The sequence below is a fragment of the Durotheca rogersii genome (assembly GCF_024521655.1).
Source record: "Durotheca rogersii strain YMJ 92031201 chromosome Unknown GGS23scaffold_46, whole genome shotgun sequence".
NCBI classification, from domain to species: Eukaryota; Fungi; Ascomycota; class Sordariomycetes; order Xylariales; family Xylariaceae; genus Durotheca; species Durotheca rogersii.
The window spans coordinates 33,472-45,431 of NW_026251277.1; the positions used below are offsets into that span (position 1 = coordinate 33,472).

The window sequence follows — 11,960 nt, forward strand, 5'->3', positions numbered from 1 at the left end:
CTGTCATTAAATGCGCGGACCTATATTACTAGTTTTGTTAAAGCCCCTTTCTACCCTCCCACGCCGCTACATATTAGGTAGTTAATAACACCCCCCGATCTCCCCCTTTTCACCTATCTAGAGTTGAAGAGCGGGATCGTAGCACAACCCGGGGTATGGATCGTAGTACGGAGTACACTAGTCGGTCTTTCTCTACATCACACGCGTACATGGACTCGTATATCCATGCATTGATGCCTCACCCGTACCCGTACACTGCGGCGTGGCTCTAGCGGGACACTGAGACAGACACAAAAGGTTTATGAATGAGCAGAGAGAGAGATCTTTGTGTACCCCGTCTGCAGCTCGTAAGGTGGAGAGGCTAGAATGCTACGAACTGTTCAGTTTTATAGGCTGTGTTTGTAGATAGGAGAGCGCCGGTGCTGTTCGTCGTCGGGTAGGCAGATGCCAGCAAAAACAGGCCAGGCTTATTATCATCGGGTCTCTATATTCGCATGTACCTACCTAAGGAGTCGGTCTAAAATAAATGACTATGAGGCGTAGGCGCGTTTGTATGACCCCCCCTCGGAGTGGGTGGATGCTTCGTTTGACCTTGTTTAGGGTGAAGGGAACCTTCGGGTTATTTTGCTTTTGTTGGTTAGAGGCAATCGATCTTATTACTAGCCATGGGCCGCGTCGAGAAAGGAGGGGGGGGTCTGAAAGGCCGGAAGGAGAAGCGAGAGGCGGGAAGGGGGAGAATGGGGGCAGTCTACCTACGTCTCCATTGTACACCATTCTCTTGACGACTTCTTGATTTCGTGTCAACTGCTAGGTTATACCTGGCTGGCCGGCCTACCAAGGACTGTTGTGGATGATGCGATGGCAATTCGCGACCCGCCGTTCGTTACGCCATCTCAGCTCCCCATCCACTTCGCATGTTGTATCCACCCGTCCCGTCCGCCCATTGACCGGGTCATCGTATTGTCTGCATCTGTAACCGTGTACCTATCTAGTCTTAGGGTGTGGGTGTTGGCCTTTCCAGGCTGGAGTCACGTAGGTGAGTGAGTACTTAACGTCCGGGGTGGCCACGTTAAGGAGAGAGAGGTGAACAGGAGGAGGTAGGTTGGGTAGGCAGTGGAGTCCTGTCGTTCAACCAAAGTATACATGCCAGTGATTATCTCGGCATCCTAGCATGAATCTCCCAAAGCTTGCGTTATAACAATCCCCCTTCTGTTTCCGATCTCACTCGGCTATCCGCGTACTCGATTCTCTATTCTATACCTACTATATATACGCTTGTAATCTCTAGATCTAACCTGGAACAATATCCAAAGCTCTTATATTATCTACACTCAACCTACATCGTCTACCAACGCTTGCTTGAACGTTGATCGGGCCATTCCCAGGTCCTAGGTCGATATATTCAGCTACTCAACCCATTGGGTCCACCTTACAACCAGCCGCCATACATCCTATTAGATCTTGCTACCTCCTTAGGTGATATATAGTTCACCCCACGGCCGGGCCAAACCGCCGCTATATAATAACAACCTACGCTGCGACATCAACACAACCACAAAACCACCACCAACTTGGCGTACCCTTGTTTCTACCACCTTCTTGCTACTACCACCAAGGTTGGCCCAGCCTTGCTCGACGCGGTACACTGGCGAGATATCTAGGCCGTCACCCATCTGCCTACCACGTATCTACCTACTCACCTACTGGTACGCGCGTACACACCTGCCTGCGCGGCCATATCTATCCTATCTACAAGGGTAAAGCCGTCCACAAGCCTGGACAGACCGGTTGCTCCCCGGCGGCCGCACTCGTTTGTGGGGCTATATAAATATATTGCTTCGAAGCATGTCGAAACAACGGAGGGGCCCCTGGTCCCAGCGTGAAGACGATGTACTCCTCCGACTCGTCCACATGCAAGGCGCACTGAATTGGGTGGGTATATCGCAGCAGCTGCAATCACGGTCGGCCAAGCAATGCAGAGAGCGATACCACCAGAATCTGAAGCCCACTTTGAACCACGAGCCCATCTCCCCGGAGGAAGGGGCCCTAATTGAGAGGCTAGTGGGTGAGCTGGGAAAACGCTGGGCGGAGATCGCGAGGAGGTTGGATAACAGGAGTGACAATGCCGTCAAGAATTGGTGGAACGGCAGTATGAACCGCCGGAAGCGTCTAACGCGCAGGAATCTCACAGGCCTCGGTGGGCAGGCAGATTCTCAGGTCCGCCGCTGCTCACGATCCTCGGACGAGTCGGATCTCCGTGTCTTGTCACCGTTCCTATCACACTGTCACGGCTTTGCCCCCCCTCAGGCCTCTTACCACCACACCAACCCCCGGTCGTGGAACTACCGCACGGGGCTTCCGTCGCCCTCCTTGAATTCGTCCTGCGTCGAGTCCTCGGCCACATACCCCCCGTCGAGATCGCATTCGATGGCGTCTCGTCAGGTTCCTTATCCCGGGAGAGCCCTGCCTAGGCCTCCTTCCGCCCTGCCTGCGTTGCGAATCGGCGATGAGGATCCGTCGATACGCCCGATACGACATCCTACCCTTGGCCTTATGCCATTTCCTGCCGCCATTAGAAGCGTTGACTTGCGACTGCCCCCGATTGCTAAATTTGCTGGCAATGGCCATCAATTACCTACCGCGCCAAGCTCGCCGCAGGATCACCGGCCCAAACTCCGGCCGCAATCGGCAGTGGTAGATAGAGCGTCCCCTAGCCCGCGAAGCGGCCAGGCCTCACTTGGGAAAATGAGCATGCGGAATCTTGTAACGTGACAGGAGCAGCTTTAGGTGCCGGGGCAGCGTCTGAGGGCTCCCCTCCCCATGCGTACATGGGTCAGATCGGGATGCTGAGTAGATACGTTACCCGGTAGCATTGTTAGGGAGAAAGATGAGGTTGGGATGTAGGTATTTGGCTGGCGGTGAGGACGGCGGCGGCGGAGGAGGAGGAGGAGGAGGAGGAGGAATGTGACTAAGGATGGAATGATGGCGGGATGGCGCCCTAGGAGCAACGAGGGCCATCGTGGTGATCACCGCTTGTAAAGGTAGGAGGCACGACGGGAAAGGAAGAGTCTGTAGCTGATTCCGGCCTATGTCGATAGGTTCAGCAACATATCCTTCTTATATATAATAATATATATCCCATAACAGACAGCAGGTGGGTTGGAATAGCGAGTCTCTCCAGTCCCTATCTCCGTCTGATCGAAAAGACCGACCGCCCTACCCAGTAGATTGGAGGTGGATACTGAACCGATCGGTGTTTGTTACAACGAGGTAAACGAGGTACCCAAGAGAATCAACGGCAATACGTACTTATCTATAAAACCGGATGGTTAGAGGGACCTGATGTGCCCAGTGCATCTCGTACTGTTACTGGTTCTGTTAACTGATCGAGGTAGGTACATAACCTCTCCGTCTTGGTCTAGGTAGGTATAGGCAGAGGTACTTGATGGCTTGGCCTATGTAGTAGGAGAGGAGCCGGTTTCCTAACCCCCATGTAGAATATATTTGGATTTTTAAGGCGGATAGAGAGGGGGACAGAGGGGAGCAGGGGAAGAGAATAACCACGCCCCCCCTTCCCCCTCCCCCTCCCCCTTACCACTGCACTTACGACGCCTACTACCTCTACCATCTCTACTCCCTCTACGCCTCTACGTTTATATGTCCTTACGCCTGCCTGTATACCTACCTAGTTACGGCTATACCACGATCCGTGTCGTTGTCCCGGGCCCATCGTTGACGAAATAAGCAGCATGTGGGTCATGGGGGGGTGTAAAGGGGGGCTGGAGGGGCGTGTGGCTCCGCGCGGGGCAGCATAGGCCGCGTTCCGACGCCTAGTTTCAGTGGATCGATAGGTTCGGAACGGGTGCGGTACCTCAGGCAAAGCTGACGCCGTGTACTCCCAAGCAAAAAGCGGTCAAGAACAGCAAGGAGGCCTGAAGCCGGCGGGTAGCTATGGGGGATATAATGAGGCCATTCTCGTCAGTCAGTCCGGGTAGACCAGCCGTCGTCATGGTGGTGGGAATGACAAGAGAGTCTGATCTGCATACAGATCGGTCATGGATCTGGGGATCGACGGATGGCAACATAACGTTGCCGCCCAAGTCCGAGCGAATGGGGATCCAACCAAAGCCGACAAACACCCCCCTCCCTATCCAGCCTTTTCCTTGGCAGCTTGGCCCCGCTGACCTCTCCAACCACAAATCGTCCCTCGTCTCGTAGATCTTGACAGTCTGGCGACATCCTGTTGCTGTTGCAACTCCAGGTTCCAGCCACTTTGCTCTATTATGCCCCCCCTAGAGTCCTGCGAGACGCCTCCATGTAATATTGTGCGCCCGTCTGTCGGAACAGAGTCGTCTTGCCTCTCTGTCCTACGCCGTCCTGCATTGCATAGGTATGTCATACGTTGGGGGGGTGCGCAAATCAGCCTGCAAAACTACCTACCTACGTGCGAGATCTGACCTGGACCCATCCAAGACCACACAACCGCCCGCTCGGAGTCGACGGGCACCCTCAAAGTCCTTGCATACCCAACCCCAAAACCGTACGCTCATTCATATCCATACGTTCAGTACCTCTAAACGTACATTATGTAAAGGCCTTCGCGGACGTCATCTCATACGCTGGTTACTTCCTAGTGAGTGCATACTAATTACTTACTTTATAAAGGAGTAAAAATAAATAAAATTTATATTATATAAATTTTATATAATCTTATAATAATAAACCTTTTAGAGTATTTATATTTAAAAATAATTATTTAATATTTAATATTTAAATTATATATATAAAATACTCTACTATGTACTTATTATAATTCTAATTATTTATAGTTAATTTTACTTTTTAATTTATTCTATTAACCTTTAATTAAACTAGTTAGCTGTTAATTAATTAAAGTCAATCGAGATTAGAATTAGGTTTAATAGGAACGAAAGCTACTATACTTATTATTAATAGAAGTTTAATTACTCTTTACAGAATAATTAAATTCAGGAGGCTATAGCAATACGATAGGACTAGGCTACGTAGCCATTTAAATATATATTTATATAGGTCTCGTACTTATCTTTTTATTAATTAAACTTAGACTTATAGATATTAGGATCTAGAACTATTTACTTGTTTTATTGTACCTTCGATAGCCATTATCCTCTTCTAGCTTTATCTATTCTAGCTACCGTTTTTAGCTAGCTGATTAACTAATCATAGCTATTTATAGTTGTAATCTGGTTTGATCAGTACTAGGCTAGTTATTGGAAGTTAGATACTCCTTATACGGGTTTTTATTATAGTGTACCCACGCTGCTTCTATTTAATATATATATTTACCGCCGCCTTTAACTAGTAATAGCCCCCGAAATACGTATTGAATAAACCTGTGAAACTGCAAAATTGAAAGGAAAGCTCTATATAAACTATAACTATAATATCCGAAGAATAACTTCAATATTAAAAGAAAGCGGTAAACTCAAAGTTAGTAACTTTTAGCGTTTTAGGTAAGATCGGGGTAGCCCGAGGTGGTTATAGCCCGTGGTCACGTGACAGATGGTAAAGGTAAAAATAGTAATATATAAGCTTTATAAATCGCTAGCGACGCTTTCTTTAAAAACGATTTAGGAACTGAAAGATCGTTATAATACTATATTATATTGCTCTTTAGAAGACCGATAGTATAGAAGGTAGCTCGTTAAATTATAATCTCAACTTTAATAACGAAAGCTAAGCTCTTAGGTTTAGAATATATAGAAAAGGAATGTTAGGAACTGAGGTTAGAGAGAGTACTAACAAGTATAGGTAAGAAGATATAAGAGGAGGAAAGGTAAAAATACTACAGGAATAGGATTATTTTAGTTCTTCTTATACGGGCGGCGCTAAAAAAAGCTAAGATCGTCACACACGGGCGACGCTAAGGAAAAGAAAATACAACCGCCTGCAGGCAGTACTAAGAAAAGAAAATATTAACTACCTGTTAAAAAGATACCTTAATATTTTAATTACTAATAACTATATAAAATGAAAGATATTTCTATAGTTTAATAATTATTTTCTTAGTTTCTTCGTTATTAAATTTAAAGATATAATTTATTCTTAAGAAGTACTTTAAATCACGAAAATAAAAGGTACGTAAAGTATTAATCGTTTAATTAATGATCGATTCCTTAATATATTAAAATAAATATTATTACTATTAAGGAGGAGCTAAGCGCACGCGATGCTGAAGTCCCGGATAGGTTCACTCGAAAGTACACTCTATTGAAGACTATAATACGTACGATAGTCCAAGATAGATAAAACTAGTATTATTATATTAATCGAGAGACGAGGAATCTACTGTAGTTATTATATCTTAGCTATGCCCCTTAGTCGTAAAGATATAATAGTCGCTAGCCCGAAGGTATAAGAGGTAAGGGGAGAAAAGGAGTAAAACGTAAAAGTCACTTATTCGGATATAACGGTACGATAAAATAACTTAAGCGCCTATAACTAAAATAAATATACTAATCGGAGAACACCGAATCTAATAATAAAAACGAATCTTTAATTAAGGCAAAAATAATAAAGATAATAATCTAACTAGGTAGTAAATTTAATAATAAGCATAGTATGGCCTATACTTACAGGAGCTATGGCTACTCTATATAAGTATATGGCCTTTTATAGCGTATTACGTAATATATTAAAAGGGTATGTCCTACCGTATTACTATAGCTTCTTTAGTTTAATTATACCGTAAGGAATAATTAAACTAAAAAGGATAGTACAGTATATTCTGATTAATATCTCCCTTTAAAAACTATCGTAAAACTTTATTCTACTAGTTATTATTTAATTATAAGGGCCGCGCTTTTAGCTTATCGTTTAATATAGCGAAGGAATCCTTTTATTACTTTATAATTAACTTAGCTCGGTTTATCTTTACCTATCTAACCCGATCGGCGTATTCCTTTTTTATTTCGGCTACCTTTTTCTTAATTTCGGCTTACCCCTTCTAATTAAGAAAATAGTAAGGGAACGGACGCGCTCCGAGGGTTAATTAAGTATCTTTTCTTTATCTATATAGTATAGAAGTTTTCCTGGTTTAGAAAGCCTTAATCTTAATTAGGCTAGAGGGAGGAAAGGAACGGCTCGTAACCTCTACGAGGTCGTCGTAGCGGAGGTCTACGTCCGTTAATACGAGGAAACGGAAGGGATTAGATACTAAGGCTACGGAGGAACGGCGGACCTTAGCTTATACGATAAACCGGACAGAGGATTTACAGCTAAGAGGCTTACCGATCGGCGTACTTTAAACGGAAGCTATAGCGTTAATAAGGTCGATTCGCCATTAATAATTTACGGCTTACCGGAAACGCTTAACGATACTAACCTTTTCTTTTAAAACCCGAATGCTATAAAATTACTTTACTATCTCCGCGTATTTTCTTATTATATTAAGGGGATTAAGCCCTTTATATTCTTAGGCTTATCGGGGGACTTCGATTGGTTATTTAAAGATAAGGTACAGTAGGATATTCCTTTAAAAACCGTAACTATAATTATCTTATTAATTTACTAGCGCGACGTAATAAGCGGATTAAGGAGCTATCGTAGGTTCGACTCAAGACTACCGTTTTCCTAAGTTCGCCGTAATTAGCCGAACGCGTAGGCCGCCTAATCGAAGGCGCCGTTCTTACTTATATTAAAGCTAAATAATTTCCAGAACTTAAAAAGGTATAGCGTTACGGCGAAGTAAGTCTAGGAGAACTTATTAAGGTTAGCGATATTTTATTCGGGGTTTACTAAATCCGTATAGGTCGTAAAAACTAAAGTAAACGTAAGGTTATTAAGGAGGTATTAACGAGTTAAGAAGTTAAACGATCCTACCGATCGGTACCTTATCGTTTAGTACGGGTTTACTTCGAACGCCGCTTTTCTATCTTCGAAGTCGTAACATATTATAATATAGAAGGTACGGATATCCTCGTTAATAAGGTAGGGGTAACAGGCGAGGCATACGAGAAAGTTAGTTAAGGCTGCCTTTATTTATTCCTATAATTACTAGTTTATAATTCAGGACTAATTAACGGATAGCCGGAAGGCCTAAGCTATATCGGATCTTAACTCGATCTAGCCCTTTCCCGAATCGTAATTATCTAAAGTATTAAGCTAATACTTCTTTATATTCCTTTAGTTATCTTTGTTACCGTAAATCTCCTGTAGGAGTTCTATTAAGTTATTTAAATCGGTACGACGTACGTCTTTATGGACGGAGGAGAGAGAAAAGGAGAAGAGGATTCCGGCGAAGCGGGAGAAAGACATCGTAAAAAAAAAAAAAGAATTAGAAAAAGAAGAGGGAAAAAGAATAAGTTAAAGGTAAAATTAAAGTTTTAAATTAATAATAAGAAAGGTAGGCTAGAGATTAGTAAAAATATAATAATAATAAAGGGAGGGTTTCTAAATAGGATACCTAAAGAGGAAAAAAAGAGGAAGGAAGGGAAACGTATCGACGATAAAGTTAGATATACCTTTACGGCTAACGTTTTAGAAAAGCGCGTTCCCCTATATACGTATAGAACTATAATAAGAGATACGTTAACTTATAGCTTTCTATTATATGCTTTTAATAAAGTAATAAATATATACGTTCGCGGACTTGTAATTAAACGTAAGCTAAGGTAGGTACTATCGAAACTCTCCTAAATACGGTACTTACGACCTAGGTAACGTATTTAACTCTTTCGTTTTCGTTTAACCTCCTCTCTTATTTCTTACTATTCTACGGTTCTGATTTATTTCCTCTCTTCCTTTTCCTAGGTTCTCTATCTTCGTTTTAATTCGTTTTTCGATTTTTCTCGATTTTAGATTCATAATTTTATCGTTCCTTTCATTCTTTCTCTTATATATATATATATTATAAACCCCGTCCTTTAGAAGGAACTCTTAAAGCTAAACCGGGAGGCCGTCCTTAAGCTATAGGAATAACTTAAGGCTATGGGAATTACTAACGAAGAGATCGCCGGGGCGGCTAGAATGGTTAAGAACGATAAGAAAAAGGCCGTAACGTATTAACGAGTTAAGTCGATACCGCCGCCGGTAAAGCTAATAAATAAGTAACTCGACGAATCGTTCTATTAGTTACCCTTTACCGAAGAGTTCCGGGATATTAATTAGCTAATTCCTTAGCCTTAATAGGTATCTTACGTCCCGTACTTTCGCCCCTTAGACTAAAGCCCGAAAATAATTATCGGCCGGTAGCTCTAAAGTATCGAAGGAATTCGGATAATAAACTAATAACGCTAAGTATATAGTTCTTAATATTAATAAGATCTATTAATTAAGGGCTAAATTAATTAATAATAAAATAATTCGTATCGTTTGGTTTTATTTTCTAAGTAAGTTAGCGGCCGGTCGGTACGTCGCGTAAGAGATTTTAAGTAAGGATTTTTAAGAGGTTACTTACCTTTAAAGCTATATTATATCCCTCGCCCGTTACGTTTAATCTTCCCGCCGTTAAACGTTATTCGTAAAAATTAATAATAATGAGCCGGTCGGCGAATTTTCCGTCGATTAACGATAAATCTTTGTTACGTCGTTAATTTATTCGTTTAATAATACGGGGTACCTAACGAAGTACTTTGCTAATACTACGAACGCCGGTTCGCTTCTTCCGATACCGTTAAATACGTAGGTATATAACCGTTTTTTTCCTATCGTTTCCTAGCCTCCGATCGTATCTTTAGGTATTTTTACGGCGTTTATCTCTTCTTTATTAACGGGATACGTTATAAATTTCAAAATAAACGGTTCGCCTACTTACGGGCGAGGATAAATCGTAACCTCCTTCTAGTAAAGGATTTAAGCTAGGCCGCGTATCCGCTTATATTACGGGTAACGAGGAATAAGTTATTACCTATAATAAATACGAAGATCGTTACGTTCCAGGGGTCGGGAAGTAAGTAAGTTTTTTAGTTTTCTTAATACCTAGCGATTAAGAGATACGGTAAGAGAATAAAGAGAAAAAGAGAGGTATTAATAAGCGGATATATACTACTTCTAGCTTATTTTTAAATACGTATTCCTTTTCTCTCTTTTTCTTTTTACTTTTATTAATATAAATTACTTTCCTTACCTTCCCTTTAAATATTAAAATATACCTATATTAAAATGTAATAATTTCGTAACATTAAGATATTAATATCCCGGATTCTTAACGATACATATAAAGGATAACTTATTTAAATATAAGGACGCGTTAATTAACGTTAATAACCTATGGAAATATACTTTCTTCTAAAGTAAGAAATAGGGGAGGACGTATTTATTAATATCGTAAATTAAGGTATTAATTTCGTATATAGGCTACCGGTTTAATAACCATATAGGAATAACTTCTTTCCTCTTTTATTTAGGATAGCGATTATATGTTAAGCTCCTAGGCTTTATTATTTTTCGATCGGTACGGATAGGTCGTTTTACGGTACTATGGCCTTTTTATTTTATAGTAAGGGGATTATTTATATAATCGGATCGATCTTTTTAGTCCGGATTTATCGTTAGGTATAACTTCGTATCCTTCGAACTTCTTATTTAGTATTTTTATTATAATTTACGCTTTATCGTTCGGAATTAATTACTCTTTTTCTTCTTCGTCGATTACCGAGGATATAAGCTCTAGGCCTCCTTTAACTTAAGGGTCGTTAATAATCGTCGATTCTTAGTTCTTATATTTAATCGGTAGTAGACGTATACTTTATTTATTCTCTTCCCGGTTCTTTAGCTCTTAAAACCCGTTAATATTTTAGATAAATTTTCGTAGTCTATAGGTTAAATCTAGATATAATAGCGTAACTTTATCCGGTTCTTTAAGCTTATAACGACTATAGCCTAAATCTTTAGCGATTAGATATAGTTTCTTTTAATAATACTTTAGTTTTACGGCTATTAACTTATTTATATATCGTAGCGTATCGTATAATAATACGAGGTCGTCGGTTTTTAGGGGCTCTTTTCGCATCCGATAAGCGTTCTTTTCGTCCTAATACCGGGTAGCTTCCTTATGTTTAACCGCTAGAACCTTAGCTACGGCTAAGATATCTTTCTAGCGTCTTTCGATTAGTCGTACGCGTATAGCTAAAAGCGATTCCCGGTTTAGGATATTCTTTTAGTTTATAATACGCTAAGTCGGAATAACGGTTTCTATTAGGATAATAACCTTACGCTTATATATTAATTCATATAACGATATTCTATATAAGCGCGTCGAAGTCTTATTTACGTATATAATTACTTCTAATAGATTCGTTTACTTCTGATTATTACCGTTTATACCTTTTATAATGCCTTTGCGAATTACTTTATATCTAAGCTCGATTATATCTTAAGATTACGGGAAATAAGTAGTACTAACTTTAACTCTAGTACCGATTAACTTTATTACTTTACGGACCTCCTTTTTATTCTCGGAACCGCTATTATATTTAACTACTAGGGGCACGGCGTACTATAGGAATATCTATTCCTAGAGAAACTTAGCGATCGTTTTAGAATCTATCTTTCTAATAGCTCGGGCTTCGAGAAAACTAGATAATTCGTTTCGTGTTTTAATTATCGCGATAAATCTGTTATATATTAGTATATTGTTACGTAGCTAACGAGAGCTATGTATGGGTTAATAAGTTACGCGTAAAGGGAGTAATGGAATACGGGTAAGAAGGTATATATTAACTAACTAAAAAAGAAGGAAAGCTATTAGAGAGTATAGAGTAATCTATAGGTATATATAATAATACTTAACTAGCTTAAGTAAGTTAGGTAGTTCTTACTAGGGGTATATGCTTACGTAATATACCCCCTAGTTAAGCTTACGATAGTAAGGTTAACTATAGTCCTTTACTCGCGATTGTAGCTTAAGGGGGTCATTCCTTAGTATCGCTATGCCTCGTTAAGGTTAATCGATTACTAGGTGCCTTATTTCGAGCTCC

At 41.0% G+C, this 11,960-nt stretch overlaps 1 protein-coding gene across 1 annotated transcript; it reads left to right on the plus strand.

The window, feature by feature from the left end:
- Positions 1-1,845: 1,845 nt before the first annotated feature.
- On the plus strand, positions 1,846-3,168 carry GGS23DRAFT_608035 (Homeodomain-like protein; the record flags this gene model as incomplete). Its single annotated transcript, XM_051520146.1, has 2 exons — positions 1,846-2,694; positions 3,148-3,168. The coding sequence occupies 2 exons, from the start codon at positions 1,846-1,848 to the stop codon at positions 3,166-3,168; spliced, it is 870 nt and encodes a 289-aa protein (XP_051367420.1).
- Positions 3,169-11,960: the final 8,792 nt, after the last annotated feature.